Source organism: Azolla caroliniana, unplaced genomic scaffold (assembly GCF_043228905.1).
Source record: "Azolla caroliniana isolate FFs.n. ecotype wild unplaced genomic scaffold, voAzoCaro1.0.p SCAF_1, whole genome shotgun sequence".
Classification (NCBI taxonomy): domain Eukaryota; kingdom Viridiplantae; phylum Streptophyta; class Polypodiopsida; order Salviniales; family Salviniaceae; genus Azolla; species Azolla caroliniana.
In genome coordinates this window covers 33622108-33642948 of record NW_028230436.1, presented here as the reverse complement: position 1 = coordinate 33642948, position 20841 = coordinate 33622108, and the positions used below count along the sequence as shown (strand labels likewise).

General features: G+C 36.6%; 3 protein-coding genes across 7 annotated transcripts; 2 read left to right on the top strand and 1 right to left on the bottom strand.

Moving 5' to 3' along the window:
* The first annotated feature begins 282 nt into the window (after positions 1–282).
* LOC147869952 (putative methyltransferase PMT5) lies at positions 283–5513 on the top strand. 2 transcript variants are annotated; one of them, XM_087335245.1, is made up of 8 exons: positions 283–1350; positions 1649–1757; positions 1986–2238; positions 2908–3130; positions 3380–3534; positions 3817–4120; positions 4718–4847; positions 5140–5513. In XM_087335245.1, exons 1-8 carry the CDS (start codon positions 587–589, stop codon positions 5302–5304), a joined length of 2103 nt encoding a protein of 700 aa, XP_087191371.1. In that variant the 5' UTR covers positions 283–586; the 3' UTR covers positions 5305–5513. The 2 variants fall into 2 exon arrangements, with proteins under 2 accessions (XP_087191371.1, XP_087191377.1); XM_087335251.1 differs by having other exon boundaries at positions 294–1350; positions 3383–3534.
* Positions 5514–7251: 1738 nt separating this feature from the next.
* Positions 7252–12611, top strand: LOC147869951 (uncharacterized). Of its 4 annotated transcripts, none has more exons than XM_087335223.1 (6): positions 7254–7795; positions 8377–8556; positions 8844–9086; positions 11403–11565; positions 11997–12033; positions 12514–12611. In XM_087335223.1, exons 1-6 carry the CDS (start codon positions 7344–7346, stop codon positions 12561–12563), a joined length of 1125 nt encoding a protein of 374 aa, XP_087191349.1. In that variant the 5' UTR covers positions 7254–7343; the 3' UTR covers positions 12564–12611. The 4 variants fall into 4 exon arrangements, with proteins under 4 accessions (XP_087191368.1, XP_087191349.1, XP_087191360.1 ...); XM_087335234.1 differs by having other exon boundaries at positions 11403–11584; positions 12514–12609; XM_087335242.1 differs by lacking the exon at positions 8377–8556 and having other exon boundaries at positions 7252–7795.
* Positions 12612–19483: 6872 nt separating this feature from the next.
* Positions 19484–20371, bottom strand: LOC147869950 (uncharacterized). The gene is made up of 2 exons (XM_087328785.1): positions 20278–20371; positions 19484–19911 (listed from the first exon to the last, which is right to left on the bottom strand). Exons 1-2 carry the CDS (start codon positions 20369–20371, stop codon positions 19484–19486), a joined length of 522 nt encoding a protein of 173 aa, XP_087184911.1.
* Between the last annotated feature and the right edge of the window lie 470 nt (positions 20372–20841).

Here is a 20841-nt window from a genome sequence, read left to right as displayed (position 1 = left end):
CTCTCTCTCTCTCTCACACACACACACACACACACACTCTCTCTCTCTCTCTCTCACACACACACACACACACACACACACAATCTCTTTCTCTCTCATGTATGTATACTACGATCCAGTCACTCACTCTTTATTCACTCTTTCAGTCCTTCCTTCACAGGAGTACTAGACAGACATCATCATATATGCATATACATATACATATTTGCCAGCAAATTTTCATTCATTCATTCATTCATTCACTGAGGCTGAAAGAGAGCGAGCGAGAGAACACTCTGAGCTTCCTGATTCAATAATCCCCCCTCTCCTTTACATTAACCATTATCTTTAGCCCCTTTCCTTACTTATATGCATTGAAGCTGTTTGTGCATATATGTATATATATTCCTAATACCTATAATTTCTCTGTTCTGCCCTTCCTCCTTTCACATCCACACTCTTTTCTCGTATACCAACACTTACTTCACATCATTAGATCTTCTCTCCACTCACTCATTCACTTGTATCGCTCTTCCCCCCCCCCCCCCCTCAATTTGTGCTCGAATCAATCACCTCCATTTCTCAGTTTTGTTTACATTGTTTCGCCATGAATCGCACATCTCCGGTGGCAGCCTCCAGAGATTTACACTCCATCACTAATTCACAATCACCCATCCATGAAAAGCTCCATACAAACACAAAAAATATTGACATGAATGTAACAAATTCCCCTGTACATGTTACTAACTTCAACAACAGCAACATCAACAACAACACTGCAAAGTTTGATTCCCCTTCCCCCATCAAATCCAAGCTACCTCTTCATGACCATAGGACAAAGAAGAGTCCACATGCCAACATATTCTCCATGGGAACCAGTATGATCCTCAGCTTTCTCACCATTTTTGTGCTCATCAACACATGGAATGCGACGAGAAGAACAGAGTATTCTCGTTTGAGGTTAGTGCCCAACATTGCAATGTACCGATCACATCGACGACTTCAAGATGAAGCCAAAGCTGGACTCATGCTTCATCCTCTCAAAACACTACATTTACTCGATTCTCATGCTCGTGGCATTAGAGTAAAAGAGATTCAAGTGTGCAAAGACATGGAATGGGATGATGTTCCTTGTTATAATCACAGCAACACTTATCATAACAACGATGGCGACAAGCCAAGAAGAAATTTCAATGATATAAGAAGAGACTGTGGACACGAAGAGAGAAGAGAGAGAGTGCAATGTGTTTTCCCAACACCTGACGAATATAAGGTTCCATTGAGATGGCCAGCATCTAGAGACGGTGTTTGGCATGGGAATATGAAGTTTATTGATGGATTGAGCCTTTCTGGAAGCAAGACTATTACAAGGTAAAAGAAAAAGAGAAGAAGAAACAGACTCTGGCTCTTACATTTCATTATGTGAAGAGGCATTCTATTCAGCCTTGCTCTGTGTTTTGTTGTTGGAAAATTGGGGTCATGATTTTGCAAAAACTGAGATTTTTCTTATATTTTTTCAGCATGTGGAGAGTTCTGTTTTTACGTTTCTTTTTGGTTAAACCAGAGGATTATCATCATTAGTTTTCTTAACGCTATAGAGTCTTTTTAAATCTTTTTTCTTTTTTTTTGAAAGATCATAGCATCTCATATCGTTGTATTTTGGCTGAAGGTTGACGCTTCAAGAGAATGGAATTGTTAGCTTGAATACCATCAAGTCTGGCCTTAATGATCAGAATGTCCAGGAAATCATCCACAATCTTGTTGGTACTCAAACTAAGGTAGAAGGAATTCACATTCATTTTGATCTTACCTTAACTGTTGTTTGTAGCTCAGTTTGTATCATGTATGCTAAATCTTTGTTTTGGCCTTAACAAACCTTTTGGTAATGAGTCAAAAGGTGATATCCTTATGGATTATGCATTCAACCAAAAATGTTACAATCCTTATAAATATATATACAAACATTGTGGTTCTTGTTGATGATGTGGTCTTTGCGATAATCTCAGCTGAGAACAATCTTGGATATAAACTGTGGACTACATCGGATGATGATGCCTGGAGCCCTTTCTCGACATCTAGAGAAGGCGTCAATCTTGTGCATTTCTCCATATGAAGAATATGGGAGCCAAGTTCATTTTCATCTTGAAAGGGGTTTCCCAGCAATTATCGGCTCTTTTAATTCCTCTCAATTGCCATTCCCAAGCTTCTCGTTCGATATGATCCATTGTTTCGATTGCAACTTTGACTGGTCTTGGAAAGGTAGAACTTAAACTTATCCCAACTAACACATAGAATCTCAACCCTTTCACTGTTTGTGTGCATTTATCTCAAAGTAGAAATTGCTAAGATTATTGTTATATGAGGAATAGAACTTAAAACCCATCGTGCCCGAGATTCAAACTCGCAACCGTAAAATCTTCATCACTGCATCATTATTTCACATATCTGAGTATATGCACATCAACAATGTAAGGCCATCAGAGAAAACATCTGAGGCTTCCTTAGCTAGTTTTCTAAGGATTTTCAAAACTTGTGGCTATATTTTATGAGGAAGAGTTTTTGAAACGTTCACCCAATTAATGGTAAATTAAGGTAATGCAAAAGCTATATTTGCCAAAAACAAGCTTAAATACTGGGAAATTGTAAAACTTTACCTCTATTTTGGGCACTTTCAAGGTTTGGGGAACTGTATAAATTTGCACAACTACTTGTATTTAGTAATTACAAGAGGTTCCTTCTTTTTTTTCTTTACCTTGAGTCATAGATCATGCATATCTATAAGGAAAAATAAATTGTTAGATCAGAACAATGAGGGGAATGTCTAATGTGTTGTATGTGATGTTGTACGAATATGTAAAAAGCGATGCTTTCATAGATTGTATTGTACATTAGCATCTAAATGTCTGTTGGTTATGTTTGTCTATACAGAGGGGCTTCTACTCTTGGAGTTGGATAGACTACTCAAATATGATGGTGTGTTCATGTGGACATCGGAAGTGTTTTCATCACTTCCCTATGTCATAAAATCTCTCAAACCATCTTCACTTGTGAACAAAGATTTTGCACGTAATATATGCTGGTCTCCATTATTAGAGAATGATGCCCATATGATTTGGAGGAAGGCATCTAATCATAGTTGCTATTCTTTGAGGTAGGGTATGGTGTGCAAAGATATTTTCATGCTCTCGTCTTTATGGTCATTGACTATGATATGTGGCATTATTATATAACATTGATTTGTAATCTTGAAATTTGATGTAGTATTTTGAATTCAGATGCTTGATTTGAATTGAAGAAATTGCATAATTTTGTATGATATTTGAGATTTATGATGTAAGCATGATATTTGACTTAATGACATTTCTGGAAAAACATTTTCAATGTTCTTTTTCTTTCCTAGCAGGACAGGAAAAGCAAAGCCGAAGTTATGTGGTCGATGGGCAGATGTAAATTCGTCTATGTTGACACTATATCCACCGCTTCGACCTTGTATATCAAAGTCTATCAATGTACACAAGGGAAACCGAGCACGAACAGATGATGCATATCATTTTGGTATGTTAATGGTTTTTTGTCACTTAATTCTGCTTTGTGATGCATACTAGATTCAACGTCTACAGCTAATTTGGCATGTTTTGGTGGGACAAAAATATTTAGAGGTAGACTGCACATGTGAATATAGTGTTCACACAAAAAAGCTTCTACGGGTTCGATCAAACAACAATGTGTAACATTGCCATGTTTGTTGCGAAACATTAGGGAGATTGGGGCTTAAAAGGGTCAGGTTTTTCTCGCTAAACCGACTTGTTGAGTCTATGCTGCTTTTACTATGAACAGGATTTTCAGCTAACGAGCTCTTGGATGATCTTCATGTATGGTGTACGACGGTAGAGAGCTACTGGTCTCTACTAACACCATTGATATTTTCCGACCATCCCAAGCGTCATGGTGAAGATGACACATCCGAACCTGTCCATAGCATACGCAATGTGATGGACATGAATGCCTTGCATGGTAACTTAAATGCCGCGTTACTTGAAGCAAAGAAGCCCGTTTGGGTAATGAATGTGGTTCCCCAGAGTGCACCTGATACACTATCGACTATATACGACCGTGGATTACTTGGAGTACGACATAATTGGTTGGTGCTTGCTTGAGAAGAGTTTTGCTACGAGTATATAAGTGTGTGTTGTGGAATACTATGAGTACAGCATGTGTCAGTTTTTGCTTTATTTTCCCAAATGCCGCCGGATTTTTTATTTATTTGATCGTATAATCATTATCTTGGAGTTGACCGAGGTACTTGGAAATCACGAGAACTACTGGGGGCATTTGGGAAATAAAGAGAAACACAAGGTGATTTTGGGGCTTTTGTTAGATAAGGTGATGCCCTAGTAATTGGATGGGCGCATACCAATCATATTTGTATATATGCATTGTCGACAACGTCTTGGCCCATCTCTCACTACACAAGACATATAGAAGCACGTAGCAAGGACATGTTTATAGCTAGTGCAGTCATTCTATATACGACTAATAAAATATAAAGTTGCCGGATAAGTATGATTGCAGACTCATCAAATTAGCTACTAGGATGCTCATTCTATTTTTTTCCTTCAATATAACACGGCCATTCTTTACATGCCAATAGATTAGAAACTTCAATGCTTGCTTTGCGTTGTATGGCATACATGGTTGCTCAAAACATAAAAAATCTACAATGCTGGCCTTTATTCAGGTGTGAGGCTTTTCCGACGTATCCGAGGACATATGATCTATTGCATGGAATTGGGCTTCTTTCTCAAGAGATTGGCAATTGTGGGATTTCCAACCTCTTCCTCGAGATAGATAGGATTTTGCGGCCGGAGGTTAGTACGACATGTAAAATGAACAAATCATGTAATATAAAGAGCAAAGAACCAAAATACCCCTAGCTTCATGGGAATTTACCAGAATACCCCTATGTTTTGAAACGTTACAAGGATGATTATGTTTCGTTAGGGGGTATTCTTGTAAATATCCCTAACAGGAGAGATATTCTCATAAATATCCCTTAAATATATCCATGGCATGCATTTTGATGCATCAAAACCTTAAAAAGCAATGTGTTTTCGTTGCATCGAGGTTCAAAAGTTTATTCGATAACTCAATGATGTGTAGGGATGGGTGATCTTGAGAGACAAATCGGAGCTTATAGAGGATATGAGAATCTTGGCGAACCAGATGAGATGGGAAACACGTGTTATCGAGGTTGATGCTATTGGTGATCAACAACTTCTGGTGTGTCAAAAAGTGGGTTGGAGAAGGCATTCATCCTCCTCTTAAGGGCCTTTTGTGTTATGATTTCATGAGTTTGAAGCTCAACATTGGTTTTCATGTGAAATATATAGAGCCCACTTAACTTGAGATGGAATTTTATTCATCAATACATACCTTGCAGAAGATTGCAAGTTCTACATTATATGTGGCCAAACAAAACTATGGGGAATTTTTGTTACATGAAATGATTTTTTGAATTTTATTTATTTATTTATTTATCAAACATCCCACTTGTTTCTTTGTATGAGTATACCATTCCGAACGAATGTATGAATAACATGCTTCTTTTAAGGCCAAAGACACTAAAAAACACTACTATGTATTGAACAATTTCCGTAAATAAGCATGCACAATACACAAAATTCCTAGGCATAATCTTTTTTGGGATATTTTGGTAAATATCTAACAAGGTGCTGCGTATTTTGGTGTTTGTTGTTCTCATTCCCTATTCGATAACATCACTACCATCATGATGACCATCCGTACAACTCCACATGTCATTTTAATTATTCCACGGTTGGGTTTTGGATGGATAGAGCTTTAGCTCTTTGGCCACACATTTGAAAGCATTGGGATAAATTCTAATAAATGATGTTTTGATAAACACCCAACAAGTTAGTAGGTGTTTTTGATGTTTTCTTACCACTCTTATAGCATGAAGTGTTGTTAACTTTGGCTTGCATTTAACACACTAAAGAGGAAATCCATTTATCTCTTCAATGATTGACATTCTCCTAGCGGTTCAAAGTTTTCTAGAATACTCAATGTAGTACATAAATTATAATGAGTAGTATGGGCAGCCCTTTTGAAAAGGTACAAAAGCTACCATTTACATTGGGATATTTGTGTAAGAAATTTCAAGCCTGAGATCACATTATCAAGGAATAGCCGTGCACACCTTCTAGGAACTTATATTTGCTCCCTATTTGAGCTTAAGAATGAACCATAGATCTGACATAACCTTGTGGCCTAGTTAGTAGGCAAGGCCATTTTTATAACACACTAGTCATCATGATCATCTCGCCTCTTACTCGTAACACATTCTCTCCTCTCTCTCCTTTTTTTCTTTTCAAAATATGGCATTATGTATCAATTATATAAAAGATCTTTGAAAACTATTTGCATGGCCTATTCCGGATGAGGATAGCACAAAGTCAAAGAATTGATGTTTACAAACATTCTATGCTAACTAAATAGGGCCCTCAAAGGGGCCTAAAATTGGAGGATAATTCAAAGGCTAAGTGGAATGGCACACACAAAGGTTGAATAAGACGAACTAAACAACAAACATATACTTACCAGACACGCACTTCTTTTTTTCGTTTGAAATCTCTCTCGTCCCTAGTCTCTTTTTGTAGACATATGTTTGAATGGAAAAGTCTTGGGCTTGGACCAAGAGTAATACATACTCTTGGTCCAACACCAAGACTCTTCTATACAACACACACACACACACACACACACACACACACACACACACACACACACACAAATACATACATACATACATACATACATACATACATACATACATACATACATACATACATACATACATACATACATACATACATACATACATACATACATACATACATACATACATACATACCATACCATACCATACCATACCATACCATACCATACCATACATACATATATACATACATACCATACCATACCATACCATACCATACATACATATATACATACATACCATACCATACCATACCATACCATACATACATACATACATACATACCATACCATACCATACCATACATACATACATTACATACATACATACATACATATATACATACATACATACATACATACATACATACATACATACATACACACACACACACACACACACACATACATACATATATACATATGTACATACTGTGGTCAAAGCCCAAGACTAAATGACATTCACATACACCCACACACAGAGTCTCTGTGTCCTGTCTCTATCTCTGTCTCTGTATGTCTCTGTTTCTCCACCCAATAGATGGTGGGCTATTACCTTCTCATGATCAATGGCTCTTCCATCCCCATCCCCGTCCCCGACTTCAATCTTGGATTACACAACAGTAAGCCTCATCGCCATAGGCTCCTTCCTGATGCTACTAGGCAACATAACCATCTTCTTCAATAGGAGATTCCCCCCAATCAAAACCAAGAGCGTGCCCATCACACTCCTAAGCTCAGCAGGTGGCCTCATCTTCATCCTTTCAACCCTAATTGTGAACGAGCACTTCAAGAGAAGAGAAAACTCTATTTTAAGTCTCTGCTCTTTATGGACCTATTGGCTTGATGCCTGTTTTGGCTTTGCTCTGTGGCTTAATTGCCTCACTCTTCACCTCATCCGTCTCTACAGAATCTTTGTGTGCAAGAGGAGCGTCCATAAGCATGGATATGCTCTCTTGTTTCCATTTCTTCTTCCCGCAGTCGCCTTCTGCATTGTGGGATCAGTCAGGAAAGAGATCAGGTAAGAACTCTTCTGATTTTGATTTTGTTTGTCTGTGTTTGCACATAAACACATAGGGACATATGTACATGCATATGTGCATATAAAACTCAATCATACATAAGTACGTACACTCATCAATTCATTCATACACAGGTTTAAGTTCGGATAACAAGGCCAATCTCCCCCTCTCTCTTTTGATAGTGTTTTATACATATCTGTGAAAAGCATATCACTAAGTTAAAAAATAGATTTTGGAGTTTAGAGATTCAAGAAAGAGAAAGAGGTCATTTAAAAAATACAATATTCTTCTCTCTCTCTCTCTCTCTCTCATTTGATTGGTGTCTTATGTGTGTGTATATATGCTTGTGTATGTATATTTATAGACTCGTGGAAGAAGCATAATAAGAGTAAGGTATCTTAGGGTAAGCATATAGGAGTTAATGGAGACCATAGCTATTGGCTCCATTACTGTCCTCTCATATGGAACTTACATGGTTTGAATTCATTCTTTGGTTTAAGGCTAGAAATGGAATTATATAATGTGAATCCATGAATGCAAACACGACTGATGTATTCTTTGAATTTGGAAAATGTATCAGTTATGAAATTGACATATCAAGGGGTGAGAAGCATATAGGGCATTGCAAGTTTGTTAATCGAGCTATATCAGCATATGGGTTAATGACTCTACTGGTCGTTTATTTCCTCATTTTTCTCGGCTTTGCATTTAAGCTCAGAAATGCAATGAAGGAACAATTTGCTCAGTACGATGAGTTCAGGTTGTTTTAATGGAATACTCTCTTCCATAATCTGTATATAAAGGATATTAAATTGAAAACCTAAAAGGGATAAAGTTATCAATATATCCCACCATAATGTTGGAAAAAATACCAAAACAAGCTATCCACAATTTGGAATTTAAATAAAAATACTGAATTGCCATTCCTTTTGTTACAAATCTAATCAAGATTCCAGATTAGCAACATAGTTCCTACGATTTTTTAATTATAATGGTTTGTTGGGAAATTTTTCATAAAAAATAAAAGCTTGTTGGCAATCATGTCAGGTTGATTCGAAGAGGTGGTACACTGTTATTGTTTCTAGCTCTGCAGGCAATGGTGACATTTCAGACTGAAGCCTATTTCGGGGAAGTGGGTCGATGCTTTCTATCGGCAGCCGTAGCAAGCACTGTTTTTTACTATTTTTGGGCAAGAAATGGTGTGGTTATTTATCACTCCTTGGTTGATCCTGATGAATATTTGGAGAGATGTCGTTTGATTCTTCGACGAACATCCAGTCAGCATGAAAGGTAGCAAGATGACCTATCTTCTGCAACTGTTCTTTAGTTTTTTACGCATTTATCACTTAAAGCAAAGTATGGAGATCCTGTAAAATTTAAAGGGAAAAATACTCAAGGTACCCTAATCTTTTTTGGGTATCCTAGATTTCCCATTGGTTTTTAAACTTTTGCCAGAATAGCCCTTGTGTAGTAGCAAACAAAAGAATTGCTACCATAGATGATATTTTGGTACTGTTTAAAAGCCCTTAAAAGTATTCTCGTAAATACATAAACAGGTGAAAGATACTTTTGGTGTTTATCCCTTAATAACCGCATGGTGATAGATATATATGTTTTAGCATCCATAGAGAGGCCTGTTAGGAATATTGAGAATCAAGTAGTATATAGAGTTACAATCACAGAGATGGATATATAAAAACAAACTTCTATTACATGTGAGAGTAGCTCACAATGGTAGTTCACCCATGTGCTCACACCCTAGAGCTTAGATGGGATCTGGACCAGCTCACTACAAAATTAGTGGGGACTGATAATCATCACACCACTGTGTAAGAGAGTGGATTATATTATCTGTTTGGTCTGAGTGTAACATTAAATGTGCATGTCGGTTGATAGTAGTGGAGAGATTCCTCTTTTGTCAATTGACTTGTCATTTAATATGACCCAGCTCCGTAGATACAAGCTAGTGCTAGATAGTACTTATCTTAAGTCAATGACACATACTTCAAGACTAAGTACATCGTAACTTGCCCACAAAATATTCTTCTAGTTGACTTGATTAGCCAATCCTATTAACCTACTTCACTCTTTCTTAAATACATTGTGTCCTACACATCTACGGTTTCCTAGATTGACACCTTATTGACCCATGGTCAAGTTGCACAATAGCTACTCCTCATTTGGGGTGCTATCACAAAATGTGCACTCTAAGAGTACATATGGGGATAGATCATTGATTATATCTAACAAGGTCAATATTGACCCATGGAACCTGAGTACACAGGGTTTCTTGATCATCTTCAAAGCACAAAGTCTCAATGTGTGAATAAGGCAAAACGCTAAATGTTGGGCTCAATATAAGGAAAGCATGCCTATTGATTGTATTCAACCTTATCTCATTACTAAAATGAGTATTAACTCTTGTAGAGCCCTTACACTCCTTTGCATTCAATTACACAAGCAAGGTATTGAAGTTGCATTATGGCATCAAAGGTGTCAAATATAAAGGCATGAAAAATATGCGAGCAAGGGCTAGTAGAGGATGAATATCACTATCTTTTTACATGCTCATCATATAGTGCAATTAATGAAAGCAATGATGACATATTGAGGGATAATGACATGAGTGTCATGCTAAAGAGAACACCTAGAAAGCTGACCTCAATGTCATATTTTAATTTTGCCCTTTTTGCACCTACCCACTTGTTCCTTAGTGTTTCCATTAACCATTCATCAATAACGACATATTGCATAATATCCCTTGAAATCTCTAAGAGATCTTCCACACCCCATCTTTTTGAACCATATTTTGACGTCAAATACCCAACTAGATTAGCGTAAAATTTCTCTTGTGATTCCTTTGTAGTTTACATCCAACATTCCAAGCAAGATGTGGTAATCTATGATTTGGTGTATTCTTGACTTTTGGAATGTATCTGTATACACAGTGTAGTGCCAATGTCTATATGGGTTGAACTCTTATTACCGAGAGCATAACTTGGTAGGAGGTGGTGGATTTAACTCCCAATTGTCTCCTTAAAACATCCATGGCATCTTCTCAATCTCTTTCAATGCATTAAGATTGATAGTACCTCCCCACACTTCTACTCCGTAAAGCAAGACTTGAATTATTACCATGGGATTTTAAATAACAATAGTTTTTCACTTCCCATCCATCAATATTACTTTAGTTGCGTTGATTCTCCAACATATAATAAATTTTCCAACCAGCTTGAAGCCTAGGTTCAAAGCTTTCCACAAATTGTTATTATTCTCCCTTATATGTTAGAATAGGGTATCGATGTGGTTGGATGGTTCACAGTATCATCATTTTTGTTTTAACCACATTCATGTTTAGTCCACTACTCTGGTGAATTCTGAATCGAGAGATAAGTGCAAGTTATGAAGCAATTTTACTTGAGGCTTGATGTCTATTTGTGAGAACCAAGTGAATATATTTTCAATATCTCAAGTTTAAGCTCAAGCGAAAACCTGCATTTCATCTTGCTAGGAATCATGCAATAATTAATCATGGAAGTTTTGCATTTAATTGATGCATTTTCAACTAGTCTCTGATACTGACAATTTTGTTTTTTTGTTTCCAAGAGAAAAAAAGTGTGTGGGTACATCGTGGAATATGCAGAACCAGTTGGATGAAGTCAGTAAAGAAGTTTTACAATACCAACACACTATAAAGCAACTTGAAGATGAAGTTCAAGGACTAGAGCTGGAGTATCATGAAATACAACAAAATGCATGTTTGTTAATGGTAACAAGAAATTGTAGTGGTATGATAGAGTTTTCTTAGTACATTCATATACATGAACTGTTTCAAGTAAAACTATGTATTTGTAGGAACAATCTTAATACATGTGAACCATTAGGCTGTTAAAGGTAATATATACACACACGTGTTATATATATAATGTATTGATACATCAGGGCAAGGGCACATGCACAAGTACAGGAAAATATACATAGATTCTGGTTACCTTGTGGGTCCTTACTTGCAAATGTACCAACACATAGATGACTTGGTGCTGGAGGATTGGATGATGTTTAACTTACAATAATGCCCTTGAGTGGTGTATTATAGTGTGCCCTCTAGTGTATGTGTCTAAATGTATGTAACTATTTATATGACTTTACTTGATAATGAGAATTAAGTTGAGAGATTAACGAATTGGTTTGGTTCTGCAGACTCCAACTAAATCAAGGGGACAAACGATGAGCACAGGTTCGAGTATTTTGAATAACCAAATTTAAGGGATGGGTGGAATTCTTTTAGATGTTATTCTTTTAAATGCGGTGCTATATAAAAATGTAGAAAAAGGAGAATGTGAAATTTCATAAGCAGTATGAAAAATAGTGGGTTCCCATCCCTATTCACAAGTATAATATCATTTGATAGTCAACCTTGCAATGATAAGCTTTGAAACTTCTGAATACACAATACGCATATGGACACTGGTAATACATTTACATCTGCACTGCTATTTGTTATAAAAATACATTAAAAAAAGAGAACATGGTAGTTGTATGATATATGTGGTAAAAAAAAAAGGTTCATAGGCAGCTTTAAAAATTGTGGGTTCCCATCCCCACTTTGTATAGAATTTGATAATCAACCTTGCAATGTTGAGCTTTTGAACTTTTGGATACATAGTAAGTACACTTCTCCTAGACTTGAGTACTACTAACTGCTTCTACATAATAGGTTGCTGTCTAGGTGATGCTATGAGGTACGTGATAATTGAGGAAGATTAATAGAGGCATTAAAGATGAAGTGGCAAAATACTAAAATGTCAAATTTGCTGATAATTGAGGAAGATTAATAGAGGCATTAAAGATGAAGTGGCAAAATACTAAAATGTCAAATTTGCAATATTACATTGCTAATGGTAAACCCCCAATGTTGGCACCAATACAAGGTTAAAATGTTAGAAATTGGACAATAAAAAATCTATTCTATTTGATTGGGTGATTCAAGTTCGTTGACTTTATTGATTCCTTGAATTTTGCCTTTTACTTTTGCTAATTTGATCCCTTGGGAGGGAAGTAACATGATGTTATGAACAAAACTTGTGGTTGCGGGAGCTTGAGTAAGATCAACATGTATCAACATTTGCATCCTATTCCACTATTTATGACATTTTTTTTTCTCAAAACAAAATATCCTTCCATTAGTTTTTAAAAAACCTATCAGGTACAAACTACAAAATAGATGGAAAAGAAGAGAAAAAGGACTTTCCCAATAGCTAGCCATGGATCCTTCATTTAACTAAGATCCATCTCAACATCTAATTTGATTTCAGTATGACTACCAATTCTCCCACGTTGCCACATGCTTTCAACATACCAGAAAATGTCATCATAGTAGTTAGAAACCTTGCACAAGCATTCAAGGATAGAGTTGTATAACATCCTCATTCTTATCTTGCTCAATATAACCCAATAACATGGCAGGCCATTGTACCATATCTCCACTATTTTATGACTTTGTTTATGAGTATAGACTATGTTCAAGCTATTTGTCCATGGGTTGACTTTTTCTGGTTCTTATCCTAAGTGTGAATACACATTAGTATTTATAATGTATTATCTCCCTCGACCATTGTCCATATGTCGTTGATTATTAAAGCATCATAGGATTGTTGCATAATGGAAGCTAATGGTGGCATGATACTTACCTTGTTCAGCCCACACATTGTCCAATATGTATTGGAAGTCATTCATCTCATCTATTGTGTTCAATGTGTCCTGTGTTCACACTTTTCAATCGTCTTCATTATCATCCAGAGTTGGAAGAGGGTCCATCATTTCTCACTTAAATATCTTTACTTGGTTGTTTACTAGGCACCCATCCAAGGATAAGGACAACTACATTTTGACAAAACTAACAACCCATGCAAGGATAAGGAAAAGTATATAATACCTAGGTGAATATGAATACTTTTTTGCAAATACTTTAAAAAATGCACAAAAGCTTATGAGGGAATTGGAAGAGTTTTGTATGCATATTGCATCGAATCTTAGTAGCTCTAAAGCAAAGATTATGCTTGTGAAGAGCCAAAATAAGGGGAAACCATGCATTATGTACAATATTGAGCTACTTGAAATTGGACATAGAAGGTTTTAAATAACTTGGCCTTGAGTTCCCACATATTATAGATGGAATGAATTTGCTACAGGTTGCTTAGAGGGGGAAAGAGACTATATATTACGCATTTGAGAACACATGCAATGATGAAGAAATTAAATTTTAGGTTCTTAAGAAATATATTTTCAACACTGCTTCTCTATGGAGTGGAAGTATTGTAGTATCCCTAAGTCCACTTGGAAACAATTTGAAAATGTCCAAAAGGATTTTCTCACAAAGTTTCTCTAAGCCAAGAAACAAATGTCATACATGCTCCTACTTCTTGAGACGTGTTCACTTTCCATTAAAATCATGGCCATGGAAAGGTTTCCAAAAGACGCAAAAAGCAAACTTGTGTTTCAATTGGATGCAATATATACAAAATTGTTTGGAAGATGGGGTGCAACACACTTGGTTCATGCAACGCCATTTGGGAAAATGTGGAGGCTCACCCTTCACACATTAAAGTAGATATGTTGCACCTAATTACAAAATCATATTCTTCACCAAACAAGGAACATCATATAAATAGATGTTAGAACCCACCTTGTTGTTTACCATTCGAATTTTCTTTCATACGACTTAGGTCACACTCACGACAATGTGAGATGGAGTGTTGAGGAACAAGAGATGAGAGTAGTCAATTATGCACATTTTTCCCTAAAAAAGTTTGGCAGTTTCACTCTACCTTTGATCACAATCGTCTATTCTTTCCACACATCTAATCCTTGCACAAATTTGCCTCACAATCATAGTGTGTGCTCTTAATTGCAACATTCATTAGTAAAGGTCTTGAGCCTCAAGAGTCACTACTCAGTTTTACATGTAGTACGTGAAAATGTTATATTTTTCGTCTCATAGATCATATTTGACCTTCGACGATAATAATGGAATTGGGGGGACTTGTTGTTCATTACAAATCAATGTCAAAGAAGCCTGTAGTTGTCATGAACACATGGCCATTATGGCGTCACCCACACTTTAACCTAGGACCTTGTAATCCATAATTGAAAACCCCAACCATTAAGATAGTTTATTGTCATATAAGAGGGTAAAAGCTACTTTGTAATATATTGATTATCCATAACGGTCCTCGTCGTTGGGTCATATCGATCTCCATGGGTGTAGGACTATCAATTGGGAATAGACTACGTGTTTGCCTTGGACTTGGAGCAGGGCTATATGTTTGCCTTGGAGATGATTGCGCTGTTACAGATGCATAAGTTGGTGTGAATCTTAATCTTGTTATTTGTTGTTGTCGCTCACATCGATGCTCAAAAAGGTGATTATCACACCATATTGCTCAACTAACAGCTTCTTTAAGTGATTTTGGATCACCAAGGAAGGTAAGAAGTAAGTCTTTCACATCACTACGAAAGCTGGAACGAAATTGCTACATTAGGGCTTGTTCATCCCAAGGAATATCGCTTGCGATGAGATGGAAATTGGCTTTATATGTCGATGCTAACTTATTACCTTGACATAGTGTACGAATCTTGTCGATTGTTGTTCTTGCCCCATCTGTATCTCTGAAGCCAGCCTTAAATTCTTTGATAAATTCCTCGAAATTATTTAGTAGAAGATTTTTTTTATTTTTAAAGAAAGATACACCTTAGTATATTACTTGAGAAATGTACATATAGAAAACAGAAGGAGACATTTCATCTCACCTCTATTGTAATACAAAAGCTAATACCAACATCTGATCAAACAGATGATATCATATAAGGAACAAATGGAGCACAATCTACAAGCTATGCAATAAAAAAGAAGGTATGGCATAATTCCCCTTCATACTAGAAGTCGTATCTGAAAATAAGTGAAACCCTCGCCACCGTTTCTTAAAATCCACTTGACGTTGCCTTTGAGCATCAGTTGAACCCTGCAGATCATCATATTGTCCAGGTATGGTATGGACAAATAACAACCAGAATTCAATAAGCATAGTACTGAGATGTATGTGAGCATTATTAAAAACAGCCTCGCATCTCATTTTCCATATTGTCCAAAGAGCTAATGACATAATAGTACGCTAAATAAACAAAATCCCAGTTCTAAACTGTGGAATAAAAGATGGAAATGAAGTGATATAAATGTACCCATTGGAAAAGTGAAAAACGTGAGAAGCATGCATACTTTCCTACTTCATAACATCTCCATGAAGGACACCCCATAATACTGCACCCCACGAGAAGATAGAACGAGCATAATGGTGTCTCAATAATAAAAACAATTTACTCTAGAATTGCTTGATTTTGGGACATAACCAAAACAAATGCAAAATAGATTCTGTAGATGCACCACAATGCATTCCACAATCATATTGCTGATTTTGCCTCAACCAATCACCAACAAGAAGTCTTAGAGCATAATGCATTAACAACCAATGAAAACAAATCACTTTTTTTGGCAACTGCATACTCCACAACCATTTCCAAAATTTTGTAAGTTGCAATGCATTCACATTATTTGCAATGCTTCATGGCACCAGGGCATTTATACTTTGATTGCAACAATAAATTTCTACCTAGCGTAACTGAATACTGGAAAAACTCTGAGTGTTTACCATTTCCACTAGCATTCGAATTTTTCCATTGATAATAAGCTGGATCCCAATCTAAATTATAAAGCGGCTTTTGTTGAAAAACCCACAATGAACAACACTGTAAGCATTCTTGAAAGGGTGGATCCAAGAACCATTTTTTTCCAGATCTTGCAATTACTCGAATCACTGAAACATTGGCAAACATCCACACATCTTATTTAGAAAATACATGCCCCAACCTACCATCATCATCCACATTAAAGAATATTACATCCCCCGTAGCGTTAATTACTTTAGCTCCTAAAATAACTTTTAAAGGAGAGAAATAACCAAACCAAATCTGATTGCCAGAGGGGGACCATGAAGCCATAAATTGTCCCAATGCCACTTGCATATCGTTGCACATAATAGCACTTTCGAACTGAAAGCCTTGACAAAGATTGTAATGGTTGATTCATAACATAACATCCCCATGATAGAACATTACTTGCTATTGATGCATCCATAGAAGCCCAATTCAACCGAGGACGGCTACCAAGCAGAAAACCCCTTGAATTTGAAAAGAGAAAGTTTCAGGTCAGGGCTGTCTCAACAAGTCATTCGTTGTCGAAGGCACCTTTCGAACTAGAAACTTTTTAATAGCTGACCAACTTGTGGGAATTCCATTAAAAAACCTATCTTCTGATAAGGTTGTTTTAAACAAATGAAAATTCTGAATAAAGCCCCATCTTAATGATGATAGCCACTTTCCTCCTATTGTCGGGCACATAGTAGACAACCTATGCATCATCAACCGACTCCAAACACCTTGCATTGGCAACATAGCTCTACACACAAATTTAGAAAGCAAAGCCTTACAATGTGCTTCTGGATCCACTAGCCCCAACCCACCATTTTGTCGCGGAGCAATCAATACTGCCCAAGCTACTTTAGGCCTTTTACCTTGACCTATTTTTCCTCCCCAAATGTAATTACGAATGAGGCGTTGCACATGTGAAATACATGATCTAGCAAACAATGTAGTTGAAGCAATATACCAAATAGTAGCTAAAAGAAGTTGGCTAGCTACAAGTACACGACCTGCAAGTGACAGGTTAACCGAATCCCAAAGCAACAAATTTCTCTTTAATTTCACAAGTAGAGGAGCAACTAACATATCTACAGTAACATGAAGTCCCACTTGACAACCTAAGTAACGAGTAGTGGTTCCATTAGGAACCCACTTGAATTCCTGCGAAGGCATCCAAGTAGGCAAGGAATTTTGTGATACCCAAAAGCCAAGAGATTTATGCCAATTTATCTTTGCTCTAGAGGCCAAACAGAATTCCTGCACTACTTCTTGCAATTTACTTAAATTTTCATCATTACCTTGAACATAAATTGCAGTATCATCTACAAATTCTGCATCCAACATTTGTTGTTGCATGGCAGGCAAAGGCAAACCCTTCAGAGAAACTTGAGAGGAGTTTAAATACATTGAGAATGTTTCCATTACTAGCAAAAACGGGAATGGGGCCAATGGACAACCTTGATGTACAGAACACGAAATAGAAAATTTTCTAGTTTGCGCACCGACGACCAAGACTGAACTAAAGGCCTCACTATACAAGGAAGCTACAACCCTAATCCATTGAGCAAGAAAACCTAATCTAAAAAACGAACCTTCCATGAAGTCCCAATAAAATCTGTCATATGCCTTCTCAAAATCTAATAGAAGTACCGCAAGATCTTCTTTATTTTTCATTCCCATCCATGTTAATTCCCAAAACAGAAAAACATTGTAAAAAATACTACGTTCTTGCATAAATCCCGTCTATGAATCATGCACAATATCTGGAAGAAAGGGTTGTAATCTCAAAGCCAATAACTTAGCATAGATTTTGTAAATTGTATTCAATAAAGTAATGGGCCGCCAACCCTTCACCTCATCCGTAACAACATCACCTTTCAGAATGAGACATATTAATCCCTCTTTCCACTTTTGTGGCATAATACCTGTATTGAACATTTCTTGAAATGCTACTAGTAGATCATCGGCAATCAAATCCCAATATGTAATGAAAAAATCTCTTCCCATTCCATCTACTCCCGGGGACACATCTGGCCCAACGCCTTTAATAGCTTGTAAAATTTCAAAGGAGGAAAATGGACGAAGAAGCTGAAGAGATATACGAGATGTTACCTTAACCGCAATAGTAGCCCATACTTTTTGGCGCATCTATAGAGTTTCAACACTTGGAGTATCTTTGATAACAACGACTCATAATAAGTAGCTACAATATTCCTCATTTCATCTCTATCCATTGTAACTGTGCCATCAAAGCTTTTCAATTGTACAATCTGAATTTTATTTCTTTTAGGCATAACATGTTGGATTTATTTTTTTGACATGGTGTCACCTTTTGCACACCATCTTGCTACAGATGCTTGAAGAAAGAATTGAGCACGTTTTTGCTGCAAAGAAGAAATAAGCATCATAGCATTCTGTACTTCACAATGAATATATTGAGAATGAGGTTATTTTTCCTGCGAAATTTGAAGAGAAGCCAAACCTCTTTTAGCATTCAGCAAATTTCTAGTGTAACTACTTTGTTTTAGCTTAACTTGTTGTATAAAGAAGTTGGAAACTGCGATAAGAGCATTCTGTAATTTTTGACAATTAGAATCCCCTATAGCCATTCTCCAAAGTGACAAAGCTATATTCTGCAAATTCATATCGTCAACAATAAACCTTGGCAAATAAAATCGAGAAATAGAAGTATGGTTGTCCATACAAAATTTGAGCATAATCGGGCTATGATCTAAGATCGAAGTGCCCGATATAATACCCACATATCCTCCATGATCCCAAAAGAAAGAATCTACATAAAAACTATCTATTCTCGACAAATTGAGAGCGGCACTTCTTCGATTGGAACGTGAGTATAACAAGGAATCGGGCATGCGAGAGAAGGTAGGAATATGCCACAAATTAGTAACTTCATATTTGAAAATTAATTTCTCCTACTCACGCAATTCCAAACCCGAGATAGTAGCAAAAGATTCGCCTAATCTATCAATAGGGCTTTCGATCATGTTCCAATCACCACACATAAACCAATGATGTGCCACAAGACGATCTTGCAATAACTTATTCCACAATCGAATTCTTCCAGGAGCAGAATTCGGAGCATATACATTCAAAAAACCAATAAATTTTCCAAAGATAAGAATAAGCATATACTGAACTCTACCACCAAACAAGACTCCTTTAGCTTGTACATGAGACTGCCATTGCATTCTAAGTGCAATACAAAGGCCACCTTGAGTACCAAAGAGTCCAAAAGCCGGAACCCATTCATAAATCCAATTACCACGTAGTAAATTTCTATTCGATGCTATCCTTCGTGAATTAAGATGGTGTTCTTGAAAGAAGAGCATATCAAGTTGACCTATAGAACGTAAAGATAATTCTTATAGTAGAGGAAAATTTGTCTCTATTAATGGAGCAAACCACGATAACGGTATACTAGTCAATAAGGTGTCCACTAACCCGATTTGTGATGCATCTGTCGGATAACCCATGGGATGCATTTGAATTACCAAGCGTACTTGATTCAAGAAACCCCGGAAATGCGCCCTCGAACCATTAAATTTACCTGGGAGACTGATTTTGGGCTCCTTGATAATTCCTTGACCTTCGACCCTTTGTTGTTGTAAAACTATGATTGTCGACTCATTTTGTTGAACCCGTCACATAAACTCATTTTGTTGTTGTTGCTTTTCCATAGTAACCTTTTGTAGATCTCCAAGTAGACGTTGATTCTCTAAATCACGAGATGTGAACTTGGATTTAAGATTCTCCATTTCTGCAACAAGGATGAGATATTCTTGTGAGTTGATGGCGGCCATGGTTTCGTGATGTTTATGGAAGAGGATAAAGGAGAGAGAAATTTCGAATCAAACTATCAAAACCAAGAATAAAAGATGGAGTGATGGAAGAAGGATATAAGAGAACACAAGAAGAAAGGAACGAAATGATAAGAGAAGAATGGGTGTATTAAGATAGAAAGAGAAAGAGAATGGATACAAGATAGGCAATGGGAGGTAAAGACTAGTATTGATTCGAATTGATTTGCGAATACATACATGTCTCTATTGATAGGTTCCTATAGAATAGCTTAGAGATTTGTATAATTTTCTATAATGTTCTAGACCTACAATATTCTAAGATGTTCTAGGACATTCTAGAACGTTCGAGCATGTTCCAGAGTTTTTACAATAATCAATGTATTATAAAACGTAGCTTTTAACTTCTCATATGATAATAAGTTATCTTAATGGTTGGGGTTTTCAATTATAGATTACAAGGTCCTAGGTTG

Excerpts from the sequence above, each read along its gene's own strand:
- LOC147869952 (XM_087335245.1), top strand. The coding sequence starts at position 587 with ATGAATCGCACATCTCCGGTGGCAGCCTCCAGAGATTTACACTCCATC. Across the intron at positions 1,758-1,985 it reads TTGTTGGTACTCAAACTAAG|CTGAGAACAATCTTGGATAT; the intron begins GTAGAAGGAATT and ends CGATAATCTCAG. Across the intron at positions 2,239-2,907 it reads CTTTGACTGGTCTTGGAAAG|AGGGGCTTCTACTCTTGGAG; the intron begins GTAGAACTTAAA and ends TTGTCTATACAG.
- LOC147869951 (XM_087335223.1), top strand. The coding sequence starts at position 7,344 with ATGGCTCTTCCATCCCCATCCCCGTCCCCGACTTCAATCTTGGATTAC. Across the intron at positions 7,796-8,376 it reads TCAGTCAGGAAAGAGATCAG|TTATGAAATTGACATATCAA; the intron begins GTAAGAACTCTT and ends AAAATGTATCAG. Across the intron at positions 9,087-11,402 it reads ACATCCAGTCAGCATGAAAG|AGAAAAAAAGTGTGTGGGTA; the intron begins GTAGCAAGATGA and ends TTTGTTTCCAAG.
- LOC147869950 (XM_087328785.1), bottom strand. The coding sequence starts at position 20,371 with ATGGCCGCCATCAACTCACAAGAATATCTCATCCTTGTTGCAGAAATG. Across the intron at positions 19,912-20,277 it reads TCGTGATTTAGAGAATCAAC|GTCAACTTGATATGCTCTTC; the intron begins GTCTACTTGGAG and ends TACGTTCTATAG.